Source organism: Choristoneura fumiferana, chromosome 11 (genome assembly GCF_025370935.1).
Source record: "Choristoneura fumiferana chromosome 11, NRCan_CFum_1, whole genome shotgun sequence".
Taxonomy (NCBI): domain Eukaryota; kingdom Metazoa; phylum Arthropoda; class Insecta; order Lepidoptera; family Tortricidae; genus Choristoneura; species Choristoneura fumiferana.
The window spans coordinates 17,163,965-17,185,332 of record NC_133482.1 but is presented as its reverse complement, the minus strand read 5'-3'; the positions used below and the strand labels follow the sequence as shown (position 1 = coordinate 17,185,332).

The following is a 21,368-nucleotide window of genomic DNA, read 5'->3' as shown; positions in this document are numbered from 1 at the left end:
AAAAAATATTATTTATTTATTTATTTGGCATAAAATTCTTAATACATAATATTAAATTTTTCCGTCAGACTACACACTAGGCTGAGCCTGTATCTTGGTAGTCTGATATACAATTCATATGTTCAAAACACATGACCCTCCTTGAAAGCAGGTAAAATATACAGCAGGATCTATGTGCTCCATCCACCGATGTTACTATAACGAGTGATTTTTATGTTCATAATAAAACGAAGCGTTCGTGCCACACGTCCGCACTCAAGCATCCTGTATGTAGGCACAGAGAAACTAAGATTTGGAAATACAGCGGGCATTTTTGATATAACCACAAACTTTAAAGGTAGTTAGTACTTATTAAAGTCCATAATAAGCATACTGTAATAATTTTTATCTACACCCATATAGTAAATCCTCAATTATGCGTTCCAAAACCATTACGACATTGGATTCTGTTATGAACACGGCTGTATTGTAATGAGATTGCATACATCATTACAACACGGGGGGCCGGGGTGGGGGCGCCGCGACCACGTGCAGCAGCACGTCGTCACGCGCGCAGCTCGTGGGGCAGACATACGGCTCAATGGTTCTTGAACACATGATAGAGAATTTAATATATGGATATAGATAAAATATTGTATGCAACTGTACGTAATTAGGCCTTAAACATTTCATGTAAACCCACACTCGTGTTTTAAGGACCCCTATACGATACAGTTGCACAAAATACTATTAACACAGTAGATTCGATATTTGAAGCACAGAGTACTTTATACATATACTGAAATAGAGTAGTCACTTTCTCGTACCTACAGCGACATCTAGAATGCAGTGTCGGAACTAAGGAGTTGAAATCATCATCATCATCATCATGTCAGCCGAAAAACTGCTGGACATAGGCCTCCCCTAAGGCTCTCCACTCAGACCGGTCTTGTGCTTTCCGCATCCACCGCGATCCCGCGATCTTAACCAAGTCGTCGCTCGGAGTTGATATGTATAAACATAATCATCTACCCTGTACTGTGCTATACGTACGCAGGTTTCAGATCAGTCAGTAAATAATTTTTGAATAACATTTCATTGACTTCCTTCGTTTTTCAACTGTTTGTGAGTAATGAGAACTATAATTAAATGCTATAAAAGTTGAAAATCGTATTAAGTTAGTTCAAAACTATAGATCTGTCCACATGCAAATATGTTCCAGCACAATAAATAACTTTTATTATTAATTATAATAAAACAACGGTTACTGTCTTCTTCTTTTATTTGCGTATAATTAACGCCATCGTTTGCATGCTGTCCTCCACATCGACATCTTTTGCAGTGCCACCAAAAACTTTATTTATATCGCGGCACCAATTACATAAAAAAAATATTAATGATGTTTCAAATAGCCATTCCACAATACCTTTTTTATGTTCCTCACATGCAATAAAACCTGTGTCTAGGCGTGCATATATACTAGTTTTATATAGTTCCTTATATTTGGTATAGACGGGTCTTCTTTCAATATATAATTAATTTGAATTAATTTTATAATAAAATAAAATAATAGGGCCGTTATAATTTTGTCTATCTGTCTGTCTGTCTGTGGCACCGTAGCTCATAAACGGGTGCATCGATTTGAATGCGGTTTTTTTTGAAAGCAGATTTTCTAGCGATGGTTCTTAGACATGTTCTATCAAAATTGGTTCAGCCGTTTTAGAGATATTGAACTTTGAAGTAACAATATTGGGGGTTTAGCAACTTTTTGTTGGTTAGACTATTAACTAATACTTTTAACCCCCGACGCAAAAAGCACTTTGAACTGAACGGTAACCGTTTTGTTCCGTCAAGTGTCACAGAGCTCAGCAAAAATTGACAATGCAATGTCAAGTCAAACGTTTTTTTTAATTATTCGATGGAATCCAACTATTTATGTCAACATTTGTTCGTTTCTGGACGGAAATATTCAAATGTTTACTTGTTTCTGAACGAAACTATTGCGGTCACTGCCATCTGTAATGCGGGGTACGAACAAACTCTCCGATTCGTTTTCTATAGAAGTTATGATTGGTCGAAATGAAAAGCCCGTGATTTGAAGTAAGGGATCGCCAATGCGGATTGGAATTATTTTCATATTGTTTAGAATGGGCTGCTTCTGGCCCTTTATTACGAAGGACTAATTCGAACTTCGTGTCTTGGCATCCCGCTCACACTTCATCATCATCATCATAACAGCCATAGGACATCCACTGTTGGACATAGGCCTCCCCCATAAACCTCCAGTTGCCTCAGTTGGAAGCGGCTTGCATTCACCGTGAACCCGCGACTTTAACCAGGTCATCCGTCCATGTCGTTGGTGGACGTCCTACGCTGCGCTTGCAGATTCGCGGTCTCCACTCGAGAACCTTTCGGCCCCAACGACCATCTGTTCTCCGTGCTATATGGCCTGCCCATTGCCACTTCAACGAGCTTATTCGCTTGGCTATGTTGGTGACTTATATTATTTAAAACGAGAGCAAGAGGGACGGTATGATACGAACTTCGATTTTCGAATTTCGTATTAGCCCCTCTGTTTCGCAGGAAAAATGTAGTAAAATCAACGAAACTTAAAATAATTCAGCTTTTTACTGTAAAATCGAATCCGAAAAGTACGTAAATTAATCAATAATCAGTAATCAGTCACTTATTTGCTCAAATATGGTACAAAGAAGATGATTTACATACAATTTATAGTGCGACAAAATTATATAATAATAATGATAAATTATTGCGACACGAAGGTTCTCGAATGGCGTCCGCGGACCGGGAGACGAGCTGTCGGTAGGCCTCCAAGAAGATGGAGCGACCTGGTTAAGATCGCGGGATCGCGTTGGTTGTGGAAAGCACAAGACGTCTGAGTGCCTTGGCCTTGGGGGAGGTCTGTCCAGCAGTGGACGTCTTCCGGCTGACATGATGATGATGATAGCGACACGACAAAGTTCAGTATTCAACCTCTTTATGTCGCATCTTTAGGTTGGATCAATTCGAGTGGTTGTCTAAGGATCTCTGTTTACACATGGATATTATCTATTGTAAACCTGTCAGCTGTTTGTCGAAGGCATCCAATTACGAGTTCCATGTTTTATTCCTGAGATCTCCAGATTCCCCCCCTTTCTTTAATGGAGGGATGTTTGCACACCGTCACGTAACTATTCGATGAGGAATACGAAACGTTTCTTGAAAGATATCGCTGCAAAAGGTATACATCAGCGGTAGAAGTAGTAAAACCGGCCAAAAGTGTGTCGGACACGCCCGAAATAGGTTTCCGTAGCTATTATGAAAAAATTAAGTAATATTTTTCTAAGGATTTCGTATTTTGTGCGGAATATTTCAAGTTTAGGTATATTTTATACCTTAGGCTGCTATTTACTCTTAAACTACTAATAATCCTCAAGAAAACTTAAGCGTTATAGTTTTCCTTGTAAGTTTGATATACTTACTACCATCCTGAATTTTTGAAAAAAACAAAAGTAATGACATTGACAACCGTCGCGATTCCGGAGTCCTCGCTTGTCGTCGACTGAATACTGGTTCAAATCATGTAGTAATTAAGATCTGTTTTTACGTATTCTAAGCAAATAAATCATTCTTTCTTTCTTTCTTTCCTAAAGTGCGCAGGAGCGTTGTTGTCGTTTGACACCACCAAAGGGCGTCAACTCGCTGCTTGCATATCTGATTGAGAAAATAAATCATGAACTTTGTAATGACTATATACATTTTGACTACTCTGGTCCGTGAAACTACGCCTGATTATAATACATGTAAAAGTTTGTGAATGGCTCTGTAGGGTCTTCTGTTCTATCCCGATATTTTCATAGGATCAAAATGAATAAGTACATAAAATATCCCGAAATAGCACACATCGAGTCAAAAAACGAATAGCTCGAAAATAGCAGATAGCAGGTGGTAGGATGCCCGGATTGCTACCACCATCTTGCTCGCTAATCCTGCCGTGAAGCAGCAAGTTGTCATTCATTGTGGCGTTTTAAGGGGGAGGCCTTTGTTCTGCAGTGGACGTCTTCCGGGTGTTGTTGATGATGATGATGAATGATGTAGCTATGTTGGACGACCAGATGGCCTAGTGGTTAGAGAGCCTGACTACGAAAGCTTGAGGTCTTGGGTTCGATTCCCGTGTCGAGGCAGATATTTGTTGAAAAATACGAATGTTTGTTCTCGGGTCTTGGGTGTATAATATTAAGTATGCATCTATCTATATAATTATATTTATCCGTTGCTTAGTACCCATAACACAAGCTTTGCTAAGCTTACTTTGGACTAGTTCACTTGTACAAGTTTGTGTTGCTTGTAGGGTATTATTTATAATTAGCGGACTGTAAACACTTTAAAACACCGGTTCTTCAGATAAAAGCAAGTTTATTGCAAAAGACACACAATTATTAGTTAATTAATTACACAGTTACACACGCTCGGAATGGCTGGTAGAGAAGGGAAGAAAAGTGGGGCGGCCACATAGCCCATAGACAATAAAAAAATTATAAAAAGGTAAAAAATACTCTATGTTAGCAGTGTTGCCAACATATTCGGGGCGCGGCCCATATTTCTACAATACAATTAGAAATAATTAAGTTTTTAGTAAGCAAGTTACTATCCTGTGTAAAGGTTAATGACCTAACACAGTCAAGGTCGATGACCTAATACCAGAGGTATTTAAACTACTACAAGAGTGACAGATTGATTAATAACAAACGTCAAAAGGTAGTTAAAAATCACCATTATAGTGGGTGAACAACATTACACAAAATAAACAAGACTTAAACAATAAAATTACATACATTGAAGTATTATTTAGATTAATTTGAGCTATTTAGAGCTAAGAGTCATTATCATTTAGAGGCAAGAGGCTTATTTTACTTATAGCACGGGTGTGCATATTACCGTTAGGAGTTTTGACTTGAACTGCTCTAACTAGCCCATCATGACCTGGGTATACTTTCATCACTCTGGCCATTGGCCAAGACATAGGAGGAGTGTTGTCTTCTCTTAAAATTACAAGACTACCTACTACAATATTATTATTAACAGTGCGCCATTTGGGCCTGTTTTGAAGCACATTTAAATATTGTTTGTACCAGATTTTCCAGAACGATTGTTTTAAATGAACACATTGTTGCCAAAATTTTAATCTGTTTTGAGGTTGAATAGTTACATCGTTTTCTGGATACATAGTTAATGCATTTCCAACTAAAAAGTGACCAGGGGTCAAGTAACTAAAATCATTGATGTCTGTTGTCGACATAGGGATGAGAGGTCTAGAATTTAGTACAGCTTCTATTTCTACCAGTACAGTATTGATTTGCTCGTAAGTTAACGTGCTATTTTGCAAGACTCTTTTTAAATGGTACTTAGTATTTTTCACGGCTGCCTCCCACACCCCCCCTGGTTTGGTGAATAACATGGTATAAAATGAAAATTTATGCCTTTGTGAGCAGTAAAATTATTCACTAAACTTAGGTGGGACTGGGAAGAGTGCAGTTTATACAATTCAAACAGCTGATTCCGTGCCGACTTAAAGGTGCTGGCATTGTCAGAATAAATGTCGCTTGGCAGCCCTCTTCTTGATATTAATCTCTTAAGGCAAGCGAGATAAGTGTCGGTCGTGAGATCGGATGCTAATTCCAAATGGATTGCCTTAGTGGCTAGACAGATAAAAACGCAAATGTAACCTTTTCCGACGACAGATCGCCTCACGCGCGAAAGCTTTACATTTATGGGGCCACAGAAGTCGACACCGACCCTGACGAATGCACGCGTTGTTGCAGTCACCCTTTCCGCCGGCAAGGAACCCATAAGCTGTTTTGATGCCTCTGCTTTCTGTCTGAAACACAATATGCAATTTTGAGTAACCTTTTTTACTTCATTCAGTCCATTTACAATCCAGTATTTCTGGCTTAAATTGGCTAGTACAAGGCTAGGGCCTCTGTGTAAAAGCTTTAAGTGTTCGCTTGTAATGATAAGTTTAGTTATTATGGAGCCCTTGGGAAGAATGACTGGATGTTTTTGCGAATACGGAATATTCGAATGATGCAGTCTTCCACCGACTCGTAACATACCAGTACCATCAAGAAATGGATGGAGTTGAAGCAAGCTACCCTTGACCGGTCCACCTCTACGTAGAGAATTTATTTCTTCTTTAAAGAAATTGCTTTGCTCGTTCTTAATGATTAGCATTAAAGCATTGTTCAATTCGCTGCTAGACAAATAAGGATTTTCAATTTTTTGATTTGTAGATTTTATATTATTGGTAAATCTTAAAACATATGCAAGTACCCTAATCATTTTTTGGATACTAGAATACTTCCTTAATTTCTCGAAAACTGTAGTCTGAGCGCTCGTCGCTGAAGACGTGTGGTTGCTGGAGAATGCTGATACAGGTTTCACCTCAGGTAAGTCGCGCGGGAGCTCTAGATTGTAGTCAAAATTATACTTACTATCATGCAAAAACACAGGGCCCTTAAACCATAGCTCGCACGAACCAAGTACCGCCGGACTTACTCCTCTGCTGATATAATCAGCTGGGTTGTCCTTGGTATTGACATAAAGCCAATGGCAATCGGCAGTAAGCTCTTTAATTACCTTTACCCTGTTTGCGACGTAAGCCTGTAGCCTTGTTAATTCGGTGCGCATCCAAGCAAGCACGATTTGCGAATCAGTGAAGAGATAGACCCGTCGAATGGTAAGTTTTAGTTTAAGCGTGTTGGAAACCCGTGCAATTAGCTTAGACAGAAGTAGTGTCGCGTTTAGTTCCAAGCGCGGCACAGTCAAGCCTTTGTCCTGAAGAGGATTTATCCTCGATTTAGAGCAGAGCAAATGCATAGTAGTGGTACCTGTACAATCTGTGACTCTTAGATACGCGCAGCATCCGTATGCGGTGGAGCTCGAGGCGTCTGCAAATCCAATGAGCTCGACTATGTCTGAATCAGATACATGGATATTTCTTTTTATATAAATTGGTGGCATTACCGCTAGACTGGACGCAAACTCCAACCATTCCTTCTTAATGTCGTCAGGGGGTACAGCATTCCAATCTATGCCGGCAGACCATATTTTCTGCATAATGGCCTTAGCGTGCACAATGATGGGGCTAACAAAACCCATAGGGTCATAAAATTTACTTATATAACTTAAAATGTCTCTTTTTGTGACTCTACTTGGATCATAAGAATCTGGGCAAGACATTCTGAATTGATCCTCTTTCATGACAATATGGAGACCTAGTGCCTTCAAACTGCAATTTTCCTCTTTTAATTCTATTTCATCGAAATGCTGTTCAGTTAAAGGAGTGTCCACCAAAACGTCACTACTATTGGATGACCACTTATGAGTATGAAAACCACCTAAGCTTAAGAGCTCACGCAGTTGAGACTTGGCCTCAAGGACATTATCTAATTTATTGTCAGAAAATAAAATGTCATCAACATAAGTACAGTTCCTAATTATGAACGATGCTAAGGGCAGGTTGCGTTCATGCTTGCTTGCGAGTTCCTCTAAGCAGCGAGTGGCTAAATAACTCGAACTTTTCAGGCCATAAGTAACCGTGTCTAGTCTAATGCATTTCACATTTTCACTAGGGCTGTCTCTCCATAGAATATTTTGTAGTGAAGTATGTTCTTCACGCAAACGCACATTTCTGAACATACGTTTTATGTCTGAGGTGAATGTAAAATCACCTAAACGGAATAACATAATAATGTCAAACAAATCTCTCTGTACTACAGGGCCATTTAACAAGAGATCATTTAGTGAAACCCTTTTGTTTGTTTTCATAGAACCATCAAATACAGCTCGCAGTTTTGTTGTTTTGCTGTCTGCTTTAATTACTGCATGATGGGGTAGGAAATATACTGCATCTTTATTTAAATCATATAATTCGATATCGACATAATGACCATGTTTCAAAGTTAAGTATTCCTGAATGAATTTTTGATATTCTGTAAAAAGAACTGGATTTTGATGCAATTTTTTCTCTAGATTCAGGAATCTTTTCAATGCAAAATGGAATGAGTCACCTAATGTGTCATTGATTTCATTCAGTGGTAATTTAAGCGGTAGTGCGACTTCAAAGTGGCGATCCTTTAACTGAACAGTGTTTTTAAAAATGTACTCGCACAGCTCTTCCTCTGTGGATTTTTCATTAAAAGTTTGAGGGACACTTTCAGTATTCCAGAAGCGAGTTAAGGATTCTGAGAGTTCGGAGTCACAAGAAGTACACTTTAATGATACCTTATTACATACTTTAGACTGCGAGATATGCTGCGGCATGCTGCCCCCGACGACGTATCCAAATTGTGTGTTGATCACGCTGGGCTGAGGTGCGGCGCTAAGCTGCCGCTGGCTGCATGCAGAAGGCCCCGCCGTCGCGGTCGGCTGCGCCTCGCTGGGAGACTGTAGCAGCGGCTCCGACGGTAGCAGCGTCTGAAAAACCACGTCAGCTCCCATTAATATCTGAATTTCACTGGGGATATTAAATTCGTCGTCTGCTAATGTTATGTTGGGAGGCAGTATTATGTCAGAGACTTTAAATCTGTTTTGCGGCAAATTGCAAGTAATTTGATCGACCACGTGACATGTAGTCGTGGTTTTGAATGATTTCACTAGAGAATGTATTTCTAATGGTAGACAGTATTTGACATTACTCTTAGAATTTGTGATACCTATTACATTAGTATCGGTTTGAGTGGGTGTCAACCCTAGCAGCTGTACAGCCTTGGCCGATATGAATGACAGCTGAGATCCGCTGTCCAACAGCGCCTTTAGGTGTAGCTCACTTCCGTCGCGGCCTATGACCTTTACTTTTGCTGTTGGAAGAAGGACATCATTATTAATATTATTGTTGCCTGCTGCAAGCGCAGCAGGGGATGCAGCAGCCAATGTAGAAGTGGTTGTAGCTACAGTGGCCGGTTTTGGTTCGGCTGGGATAACAACAGCTGGATGTGTTGCAGCTGGAGGCGTCTTGTTGCAATGCAGCAAAGTGTTGTGTGCTTGCTTGCACTCTGCGCATCGAAAATGGTACCTACATTTCCCAGCATGCGTGCCCAGACAAGTAGTGCACAATTTTTTTGTAGTTACAAATTTCAGCCGCTCTTGGACAGCTAATAATTGAAATGATTTGCATGAAAATAGTCTGTGATCACACTTACAGTATTCGCATTGTGATTGTGGTCGCTCTCCTGTTACATGACCCACCATCTTCCCTGGAGCGGACTGGCGATGCTGAACAGGCACACCCTGGTGCGGCTGGTAGCGGTCTTGGTCTGCGTTCTCCAGCGCCAGCGCCCTCTTCTCCAAGTAACCCAGAAATTCCTGCACGGATGGGTCCTTGCTGCAGTCACGCTCGAGCTGGTACGCTCTAGCAGTGAATGTGTCTAGTTTGCGGGACAGAATGCAAAGTATTATAGCATCCCAGTGAATTACTTTTGTATCTAGATTAGCCAAAGCAGCTAATTGTTGTCTAGTAGTTGAAATAAATTCTCTCAATGTACTAGAGGTGGCCCGACTAATTGGTTTCATGTCTAAAATATTATGAATATGATCATTGACAATTTTATATTTGTTGTTATAGCGGTCTTCTAGTAATTTATGAGCTTTTTCGTAATTGTTTGCTTCTAATGGCAAGTTTTTAATAAGATCTAAAGGTTCACTCTTCAAATATGTGCGGAGATAGTAAAGCTTTTGAACTGAGTCTAGAGACTTATTGTTATGTATCAAGGAGTTGAACAGGTTTATGAAGGGAATATATTCTGTTGACTTACCACAAAACACGGGAACGTCTATAGGTGGTAAACGAGTGGGCGCGTGTGTGGGGTGAGGCGGAGCGGCTGTCAGATTTACGGTAGATTCGCGAATACTAATTTCGCTGTTCAGCGTGGACAGCGCTTCAAAATATTTATCTTCGTATTCTTCCAGCTTTTCCTGGTCGTCAGGATCCAAACACAAGATGGATTTGTTAATTTGTTCGTATTCGTCAAACGCCGTCGTTGCACGTGATTTTAGCATATGCAATGTTGCGACGGACGCAGACTTAATCATCTCATGGTCTAAGACTTTAGTATGAAGACGAGTGATAGCGCCTTTGATGTATCCACGCGCTGCCACGAGATCCTTCAAGCCCTTGTGGGCCGTGCCTTGCTCCAGCCCCATCGCACACTCACGTTCACTTTTAAGCACACGAAACTACAAGGAACTTAATTAATTGCTTATTTAAATTTAAAAGGTTTTAAGTTTTAACACTGCGCAAGCGACGTGGCGCACGCACGATGACACGATTGAATGAAAACAAAATGGCGTCCTCTCTTCCCCGACTCGCATGCGCTCAATATTGGCCGGCCGACGATTGCTTCGTGTCGCTCGGTGACGGCGGGAAGCGGGAAAGTTCGTCCAAGTTCGTCCGGTACAGGTGTTGGTCACGTGATGCGGCTCGGCGATTTCTTCGAATTTGTTGTTTGTATGTAATTGTATGTATGTGTAGGTACGTACGGTACAGGTGTAATGTTGCTGTAATCGTACTTTTCTTCCTTTGTTCTTCAAATTTCTAGCTACAGATAGATGATGTATGTTGCTGTAACAATGAGCTTCTCTTCTCCTAAAACTGTTGCTCTGTCTCGTGTTCTTGTGTGTGCCTTCGTTGATTTTGCGTCGGCTCGATGCGCGTTGTTGACTGCTGCACGACCCGACGAACTTGCGGCTTCCAAAGTTATAATTCTCGGTTCGATTGACCATGTACAAGTTTGTGTTGCTTGTAGGGTATTATTTATAATTAGCGGACTGTAAACACTTTAAAACACCGGTTCTTCAGATAAAAGCAAGTTAATTGCAAAGACACAATTATTAGTTACACAGTTACACACGCTCGGAATGGCTGGTAGAGAAGGGAAGAAAGTGGGGCGGCCACATAGCCCATAGACAATAAAAAAATTATAAAAAGGTAAAAAATACTCTATGTTAGCAGTGTTGCCAACACAACTGGTGTGAATTGTCCGGTGACATTTATTTATTTATGTCATAGATTTTTTTTATTCGACTGGATGTCAAACGAGCAAGTGGGTCTCCTGTGGTAGAGATCACCATGCCCATAAACATCTGCAACACCAGGGGTATTGCAGATGCGTTGCCAACCTAGAGGCCTAAGATGGAATACCTCAAGTGCCAGTAATTTCACCGGCTGTCTTACTCTCCACGCCGAAACACAACAGTGCAAGCACTGCTCCTTCACGGCAGGATGCCCGTCATTTGATGTATTATCACGGTGCTTAGTGTTAACCCGTTACACGTCGGTGTGATAGCGCCGGCGCACGTGTTCTCGAGTGTTTGCCGTCACAAGCCCCACAAGACTACATCGCCCTCGACTTGTGTGTCGAGCGTTGATATCGTGATGGCTGGAGTGTTTTAATTGTGGCCGGATGGGTCAATAGAAACTGTTCGTGGCGGAACGCCGAGAAGATTTAAGACAGATGAGCTAATGTTGACATCACTGGGCCATGGATGTTTACTTTATTGATAGTATGTTACTTGTAAAGCGAAAAGAAAGCAAAATTTAGTTTGTGTTTCTTAAGAATTATCTGGAGAATGAAGCCTTTTTAGTAACTAGCCTTTGCACGCGGATTTGGGGTAACAATAGATTTACTTTCGACTCGGGTTCGATTCCTCAAAGTCAAGGTCGAAGTCAAAATATCTATTTAATTTAGGCTATAACAAGCTTATGAATGTCAAAAAAATCTACCACCGGTTCGGAAGAATCCGGCAAGAAACTCAACGAGTTATATTTCTTTTTTCAAACAGATTTACAACATTATTAAATGATACTATACATCACAAGTATTAAAGACAACTTTATTTTTAACACAATAGGTTCGCTATTTGAAGGCATCGCTAATGCGGATCGGAATTATTTCCAAATATTTATATCCATGATATAATCATTTACTTTATAATACGCCTTATAGATATTAACATCTCTTTTCTATGTGTTCTATGTTTTCTTAACAATAGATCTGAATTTCGTATCCGTTTCATTTGTCATTTCATTCCTGGCTCAAGCATCTCTTTTCTGGTTTTTGAATGTACCTATTCTAATAAGAGTAGGTACGAGTATAATTAAGCCAAATTCTCGATCCACCGCGTCGAAACTACAGCCCAATCTCTTTTATTCTGCCCAGCATGACCGAAGATAATTACGCTACACACAACAACGACTACGCTACTGTAATAAACTACGCTGACCCGTTTCGAACAGAGCAACACATCGTTCACAATGCTACCAGATATCAGACTAACATCTAACACCTAATTAAATCTGTTACCAAGGGGAACGTTTGCGTTGCTCTGATGATAAACTCTGGTTGAGTTCGAAACGCGTCAGCGTAGTATGATGGTGGTGATAGTTAGACTTCTGTGACGTGTGTGTGTTCGTACCGCGTGGAGGCGGAAGAGCTGCATGAACAAACATTTGTTGCATAAATGCAGCTTTAGTCAGGTCGCAGGTGAGCAAAGTAATTGTTTATGTTCATGAATATGGACCTTCGAAAAGTAACGCCTGATTCAATATATTGTCTTTTACGCACTTAAGTCGTGACAAATAATACACTATTTAAATCTTAACATCATAACCTAACCTAACCAATAAAAGTTGGAAAACCCCCGACTTTGTCACTTCAAAGTTAAATATCTCAAAAACGGCTAAACCGATTTTGGTGAAATATATCTAAGAACCTATTGCTACAAAACCTGCTTTCAAATAAAAAAAACTGCATTCAAATCGGTCCACCCGTTTAAGAGCTACGGTGCCACAGACAGACACACATAGCGGTCAAACTTATATCACCCCTCTTTTTGCGTCAGAGGTTAAAAACTACAACAAACTAAAAGCAAGAAATACCTACTCTTCCTTCCTCGTTCACCATCGCATATTGGAGCCATAAATTTGCCCTACTGTATGTTGAGTAGGTATTTACTTGACGATGGTCGTACATCAAGCGGCCCGACCAATTTCTTGACCGAAAAATTTATAACTCCCCTCCTAAATTTATGGGGGGACATTCTGATGTCCACTAAGGCATCAGTCACTGGAAGTGGCCGGAGTGATTTCCGGACGGATGAAACAAAAGAGGTTGTGTAAACGACTTACTTCAAAGTGGTGCCTAAATCATTTTGGAATATGCATGAACACAATTTTTTCTCTTAATTAATTTAACGTGATACAAAACTGGAAAAAGAACATCTGTTGAACAAAAATAAGCAAGATTCATTGAGCGAATGAAGTTTGCGTTCCATATCTTGCTAGAAAATAGAAGATTGTACGACAAGAGCATAAACCGAGCCATTTTATCCGAGACGTTCATATAGCCACCCGAGCCGGTACGGCGAGTGTGGATAGACACGTCGAGGGGAAAATGGGTTTAATGCTCGAGTTTTACACTGTGCTTTTGACTTCGATGGCGAGGAAATGAAATAGCAGTAGTGGAAACTATTGTTCACTTACTATGTACCACGCATTACTATTATAATTATATTTTTTTAGTTTTATTGATCTATTTTGATTGATTTTTAGTTTTATATCGATTAAAAATTATTGTAAAAAATATGTATGTAGAAACTTCTTTGTTTGTGGCTTTGTTGTAAATTACCTGATTGCTTTGGTCTTAGATGAAGATTTTACTTTATGCACTAGAGCATAAAAAGTCAATTTATGTCGCCTACATCCAGCACAAACACGAACTTTACGAGAAGTGAAAATTAAATTTAGTATACCAACTTTGACTTTGATTTGGATGACCTGGCAGTCGGTTGGTAAACTGTGGATGAGACTAGCACAGGACCGGGCAAAATGGCGTGAAAATGAAGAGACATTTACCCAGCAGTGGTCGGATGTGGGCTGATTTGATTTGATAGGCTTTCTACGGTCTTTATAGCGTATGACGTCATAGTCCATAACGGATCTCTCTGTCTAATTCATAATTTAAAAACTGACTGTAATATTATGATTGCGTTGACTTAGATTTTAGTTTTTTCACCGTTTCAAGTTGATTGTCTTCTATGGGGGGAGAAAAGTCCTCGAGTGGCGACCACGAACCGGAAGACGAAGCGTTGGCAGGCCTCTCACCAGGCGGACTGACGACATCGTGAGAGTTGCGGGAAACCGGTGGATGCAAGTGGCGAGTTGTCATTCATTGTTGCGTTCTAAGGGGGAGGCCTTTGTTTCAAGGCATAACAGAATTGAACAGCGACAGAACAGAACAGCGTTACTAGACTCGTAAGTAAAGTTAGGTTGACTGGACAAAAGTCCAGACAAAGGTCCAGTGGTGGTGTAGGGGTAAAGCACGCAGCACGGAATGCTGAGGACTGGGGTTCGATTCCCAGCGTTGGTCTCTTTTTCTGTTTTTTTTTCTGTGCATCATGTTTCAGTTTGTGTTTTCATTAGACTGAGTAAGTATTTGATATTTAATATTAGTTTTAGTTTGATACCTCCAAACATTCCTGAAAAAAAGAGTCTTGACTGTTTGGACTGATGGATATCAAAGTGATCTATTAGGCTTCCGTTTTTTCTTATTGAGCTACGAAACCCTAAAAATCAAATAATTAAAATAAATCCTACTAATATAATAAATGTGAAAGTTTGTGAGTGAGTGAGTGAGTATGTTTGTCACTTTTTTGTAGCTGAAACGGCTGGACGGATTTAAATGAAATTTGGCAAAAGGTTAGTTCATAACCTGTATTAAAACATAAGATACTTTTTATCCCGATATTCCCACGGGATAGGGATAAAACATCTAAATAAAAACCGCTGGGCTTAGAGTCATGAAATTTGGTATGTAGGTAGCTGGACGTCTGGAATAACACATCATCATCATCATCATCCCAGCCTATATACGTCCCACTGCTGAGCACAGGCCTCCTCTCAGAACAAGAGGGCTTGGGCTATAGTTCCCACGCGGGCCCAGTGCGGATTGGGAACTTCACACGCACCATTGAATTGCTTCGCAGGTTTTTTGCAGGTTTCCTCACGATGTTTTCCTTCACCGCAAAGCTCGTGGTAAATTTCAAATGTAATTCCGCACATGAATTTGGAAAAACTCAGAGGTGCGAGCCGTGGTTTGAACCCACAACCCTCTGATTGAGAGGCGATAGGTCAAACCACTAGGCCACCACGGCTTTGAAATAACACATAGGCTACTTTTATCCCGATGTTCCCACGGGATAGGGATAGAATCTCGAAACAATAACCGCTGGGTTGGGTCATGAAATTTGGCATGAGTATTTTTAATTTAACGTCAATTAAAATTACGATGTAATTTTTAGGGAATTCCCACGAGAATTTTTTTAAAATCCAGGAATTTAAATTCAACTGCTGTATCTAATGATTTACGCGTGCGAAGCCGCGGGTAAACGCTAGTAAAATAATAAATGTTAGTGCTTTACAAATTCAAAGCGAACGCAAACCAATCTAATATGTGTAAATCCTCACATTAAGCCGGGCTTAGTCAAACGAAATGCAGTTTTCTTCCAAGCCAACTTGTTGGGGTTTCGCAAATGCTTTAGAAAATGTTCAGTTCCAAAGCGTATTTAAAAATAAAGAAATCCGTTTTTTCTATTTAATTTAGGGGTTTTTTGAAGCTTTTTAAACCCCTGACGCAATAAGACGGATGTTATTTTATAAGTTTGTCCCCGCGCGAGTCTGATTTGCATTTAACCTTTTTTTAGGGTTCCGTACCTACAGATGTGCAAATTCCGGAGAGTTTCTAAAAAGTTGGAAAAGTCCTCGGAAATTTTCCGGAAATTTTCACAAGAAATATGGGAAATTTAAATTTAAGAAAAGGAAAGTTTTAATCTCCAAACAAAATTGTGAGAAGTTTCCGAAATTTTCCTATATGAAAAAAGTTTTTTTGGCACACCAGTATCCGTACCCAAAGGGTACAAACGGGACCCTATTACTGAGACTCCGCTGTCCGTCCGTATAAAATTTTCACAGATTATGTATTTCTGTTGCCGCTATAACAGCAAGTCCTACTAAAAACGTAATAAAATAAAAATTACGGGGGTCCCATAAAACAAACGTGTTTTTTTTCCGTTTTTTGCTCGAGACTTCTAACGGAAACAGTAGAAGCTTGAAATATTCAGAGAATATTTAGCCGTATATACCTTACAAAAGAAAGAAAGAAAGAAAGAAAATACATTTATTCACAACACATGACATCAAAATTATTATGCTAACTAAAAAAACAACACAAAGGTATGTGTCATTGCGGTTGTGAATCGGACACTGGCTCAGCATAATGCTAAGCGTTAAAAACACCCCAGCGCTGATTTTCAGCCAGCACCGTCGGCAACCCTCGGGCCGTTATAAAGACATACTACACACCATTAACTACATAAAACTACATAAATAAATAGATATTTTGTAAACTATAAAATTAATTTTATGTGTGACTTTAAAAAGATAAAAATAAAAGTATTAGGTACGTAGATATACATAATTAATTTTACAACTATTATTATGCACTCACTTGCCAAGTATACACCCTAACGCGGCTAAAAATAAAAAATTAAATTAAAGAAAGAAATCGAAAAAACAAAAAAGCAGTTTTGTGAAATAGTGCTGGAAAGGAAAGGAATTAGGATTTTTGAAATGCCAACAAATAGCCTTTAAGCTTTCGCCCAAAGGTGTACCTGCTAGTCACTCCGAGGATGGGAGGGGGAATATCATTCCAGCACTTAGACGCTGCAAATCTGGAAACTGCCCCGAAACGCCGCCGTCCTGTGCGGCGGCACAATAGCCTTAGATCTGCGCACATTTTTGACCATGTGATTTTTTCAAAGAGGTACGAAGGCGTCTTGTGCCGCACTACACCAAACAAAAGGGTCGCAAGGTACAACATAAATACTAATTAAATTTAAATAAAATAAATATTTATGGGGGGCTCCCATACAACAAACGTGTGTTTTTTTTGCTAATGTCTATTATTATAATGGTACGGAACTCTTCGCGCGCGAGTCAGACTCGCGCTTTACCTTTTTTTCTTTTATTAAGGTTTTCGATTCCGTGGGCACGTTACGAAACTAATTTGGAGACGAAATCACTGGCTACCTATATTATTACAGTACACATAATAAGACGACAGCTTGCTATATTCTAGATGGTAGTGCTACGTAATTTTTCGATATCATGGTTATAATTCAGATGTGAAATACAGAGGACGATTGAACAAAGTTTATATTGCAGTTACTTGGTACAAGTTACAAGCTCTGTTGCTACTTTTTAGCAATAGCACATTACGGATTCATTTATGTTTCAAAATGAACGTGAGGATATTGCAGTAGGAGGAATGTAAGAATAAGAATAAGAATATTTATTTGTGAAAATGTAGTAGTAAATACAGTTGGAGAAGCGTTTTTGAGTGTTAAGTGTGCCGTTAACATGTAATTTTAGCAACAGGTTTCTGTATCTTGGTTTTAAACTAGATAATTGTTTGTTTCTTTGCGCGATAGAATCCGGAGTACGGAAATTCATCGAAGAACAAAAGTGACCGACATAGTTGTAAAAATATGCAAGTTGCAATATGCAGTGGCAATGGGAGGGCCACATCGCTCGAAAAAAAAAAAAAAAAAAAAAGTGTGGTGAGTTGTCGTTCATTGTGGCGTTCTAAGGGGGGGGGGGCGTCTTCTGGCTGATGATGATGATGTTTGTAATTTTACTTTAATTGACTTTAATGAGTTCAGAAAACAAAACCATCTTGTGTAAATATCCGTAAATCAATTAATAACTGATAATCTGACTTTTGTGATCACAGATTCACCCCCTATTTCACAATCCATTGATTAAACTTATCTGATGGATAAATGTAATGCCGTCTCTGTTTGTTTTGTTCGAATAGACGGAGACGGCATCATACTTATCCGTCAAATAAGATTAATCAACGGGTGGTGAAACAGCCTCTTAATCTACTAATCGACTGAGCGAAACGTTTCCGTTTTAGTTAGGGTAAAAAACATTGGATTTTTCTTCAGCAGATATTGGTGGATGTCTGGCTCTGTTTTTCTAAAGGATTTGTCACTTCGAAGTCTCACGAGTTGTCATCTCAAAAACGGCTGAACCGATTTTGATGAAACATGTCTGAACCATTCCATTGCTAGAAAAGCTGATTTCAAATAAAAAAAACGCATTCTATTCGGCCCACCCGTTTAAGAGCTACGGTGCCACAGACAGACACACACACACACACACACACACACACACACACAGAAAAACACATAGCGATCAAACTTATAACACCCCTCTTTTTGGGTTGGGGTTAAAAAACTGTTTTTTAAACCGCTGCCACTTGTAATTGGGCCCACGACCAACATCGGCGGATCCAAGTGCTATTGCCTGTTATTAGCATACAAATTGCCCCTACATGTGCTAGACTGCACTCTTGAGCGAACTAGGGCGATTATAAAATTGCCCAACTTCGCTGCTGCGACGGATCGATTCTGCTCGTTGGTGCTTTAATGTGCGTACAGTCACCAACAAAAGTATACATACGTTTGAAGTGACAAAAACAGGACTTTATTTTCTGAACATTAAAGTCGTGTATACATATTTTTTGCATTTTGGCTGTATCCATTCTTAGTTGCTGACTATACCTAATCGATTGCTATTCTTTTGAAACATCATCATTATCATATCATCATCTCCGCTCATATACGTCCCACTGCTGGACACAGGCAACTTAGGCCGCATTTCCTACTCGGGCCCAGCGCGGATTGGGAACTTCGCACACACCACTGATCGATTTGTCATCCCCGAAACCACTACATACTAGAGATGGGCCGAACATGGCTTTCACCGAATACGAATATAGGTACTAGAATTGGGCCGAACATGGTTTTCACCGAATACTAATATAGGTACTAGAATTGGGCCGAACATGGTTTTCATCGAATACGAATATATTCGGCCCATCTCTTGTATGTAATGGTTTTGGGGATGAAAAATCGATAAGAGGTGTGTGCGAAGTTCCCATTTTTATTCACATTATCACAGCCACCCTCTCGTGCAACACTACATAATACAAAATAGCACTTAACATAACACAGTACAAATCAAAATAAATCAATAATACAAAAAAAAATGATACAATATAAAGAAATACAAAAAATCTAGAAATCTAAATGAATAAAATAATTGCTCGTTTCCGTTCCTTTTTGTATTCGATTGATAATGATCTGTAAGAAAATACATAAAAACACACAATGTTTATACCGTTTTGATAAGAAAATATAATCAAACCAAGTAATCAAACAGACAATGTTGTCATGTCGTAATTTAATCATAGTATTTATTTACTCATAGATATATATTGATATGTGTTATTATTATGCTTATTTGCGTCTGCCCTGCTTCTTTCTTTGTATTTTACTTGACATTGATAAATTTGTTTGAGTTTTCGTAAGGTAATATATTATTTCTAAATAATATTGTTGTCAAATTAGGTTTACTAATGTTTCGGCGAAAAACGTTTGGCAACCTGTTTCATTTCGCAACTTTTCATTTTCCAACTGTTTAGTATTTCTGAAAACTGTAAATATATCAGGATTTTTATAAAACTAACCTAAAGGGTTCTACACGATGACCCAGACATAAATCCTGAAATATTTACAGTTTTAGAGTTTGCGAAATCAAAAGATGCCAAATTTATCTATCTAACCCTAGAGGGGAGTATATTTATTTATTTCAATAAATTTTACTGCATAACATTAAAAACCAAAGCACAATGAGACCAACATAATAATAATAATTAAAAACTAATATAAATCTAAGAAAGGCTCCTGTGGCATGGTTCCAAATTAAGAATGCTGGCAGCATTGCCTTGCTGTATGGCGATGCCAAGACGCTGTGCCAGGAAGCTGCCAGCCCCCTTGGCCCCGGTTGCGTCAACTAGTCTCTTTGCCAGTTGACTGAAGAGTTCCTTTGCACCAGGGTCCCACGGACCGGGCGTCTCGACGCCGAAGGTAACGAAATTGTATCCGGCATTATGACCACTGTATTTACGCTTCTCTTGACAAATAAATAAAGTTCCTAGTGAATAAAAACTAAATAAAATCTTTAGGCGTATATATGTGGTGTACCACCCTAAGTTGATAATCGTTTGCGTGTCATAAATCAATAATACCAACAGACGAGTTGTCAACTTGAAAGTTCGACTTTAGCGACATATTCGTTTGATATCAACTTGTTTAAATTTGATAAACCACATATTTAGCTGATAGCCGTGGCTAATAGCCGTGGTGGCCTAGTGGTTTGACCTATCGCCTCTCAAGCAGAGGGTCGTGGGTTCAAACCCCGGCTCGCACCTCTGACTTTTTCGAAATTCATGTCCGGAATTACATTTGAAATTTACCACGAGCTTTGCGGTGAAGGAAAACATCGTGAGGAAACCTGCACGACATGCGAAGCAATTCAATGGTGCGTGTGAAGTTCCCAATCCGCACTGGACCCGCGTGGGAACTACGGCCCCAAGCTTTCTTGTTTTGAGAGGAGTAAAAGATAAATAAATAAATAAATTAATTAAAGATCAGTGCGAGTGGCGCAACACGCACTTGACCATTTTCTTTTTCAGCCGCTTTTGGCTTGCTTCTTCTCTACATTACCTGACACATTATTCATCTAAAATGACGAACAAAGCTCTAACGTAACGTATCCGTTTGTGAATCACTTCGGCTGAGGAGGTTCGAGAGATTATGACGTCATCTCGAGTGCTCACTCGCGCGGCGCGCCCGATAAGGGGGTGACACACGGGCCGACACGATGGAGAGCATCGAAAGTATCTATACTTAGCCAGTTCGCCAGTCATGTTAAAAAACACAAAAAAATTAGGCGGTTTTTACTTTTTTAACTAATAATTATTAACGTTTTTTTCTCGTTTCAATAACAAAAATCATTTCAAATCAAAAATACAAGCTTCAAAATAAATAATAAAATTACCCATCTTACCATCACTACCCTGCGTATGCCAATGATATCTGCTAAACGAAGTACTACCCGGAATGGGGCTCCAATCCCAAGACCAATGACCCCGCGTCCACCCACCAGGAACCAGCCGTCTCGACCGCAAAGGGCACAAAGTCGTTACCTACGTGTCGATTCCAAGGCTAGGTAAGATGTTTAAGGTTTATATTTTCAGGCGTGGGACCACGCGTCCTTGACGTGTGACTCAGGACTCATTAATAACTAATGGAATGTAAAATAATACACCAAATAGCCGAAGCTCATTCCAAAACGAAATGCTTCTCGCCTATATGCCGTGCGTTTGACGAGAACTGAATGCCTGGTGCCACAAAATATTCAGCAATAA

General features: G+C 39.6%; 1 protein-coding gene across 5 annotated transcripts; it reads right to left on the bottom strand.

Moving 5' to 3' along the window:
• Positions 1 to 4,414: 4,414 nt before the first annotated feature.
• LOC141432900 (uncharacterized) lies at positions 4,415 to 10,839 on the bottom strand. 5 transcript variants are annotated; one of them, XM_074094727.1, is made up of 4 exons: positions 9,180 to 10,839; positions 8,275 to 8,454; positions 6,867 to 6,953; positions 4,415 to 5,857 (listed from the first exon to the last, which is right to left on the bottom strand). In XM_074094727.1, the coding sequence occupies exons 1-2, from the start codon at positions 10,177 to 10,179 to the stop codon at positions 8,360 to 8,362; spliced, it is 1,095 nt and encodes a 364-aa protein (XP_073950828.1). In that variant the 5' UTR covers positions 10,180 to 10,839; the 3' UTR covers positions 4,415 to 5,857; positions 6,867 to 6,953; positions 8,275 to 8,359. The 5 variants fall into 5 exon arrangements, with proteins under 5 accessions (XP_073950828.1, XP_073950830.1, XP_073950827.1 ...); XM_074094729.1 differs by having other exon boundaries at positions 6,867 to 8,454; positions 9,180 to 9,404; positions 9,792 to 10,839; XM_074094726.1 differs by having other exon boundaries at positions 6,867 to 8,454.
• Between the last annotated feature and the right edge of the window lie 10,529 nt (positions 10,840 to 21,368).

Bases quoted from the DNA above. Each gene is read 5' to 3' on its own strand.
- LOC141432900 (XM_074094725.1), bottom strand. From the start codon at position 8,301: ATGCCGCAGCATATCTCGCAGTCTAAAGTATGTAATAAGGTATCATTA. The intron at 5,858-6,866 runs GTACCACTACTA...ATTGTGTTTCAG, and splicing joins AAGAGTCACAGATTGTACAG to ACAGAAAGCAGAGGCATCAA.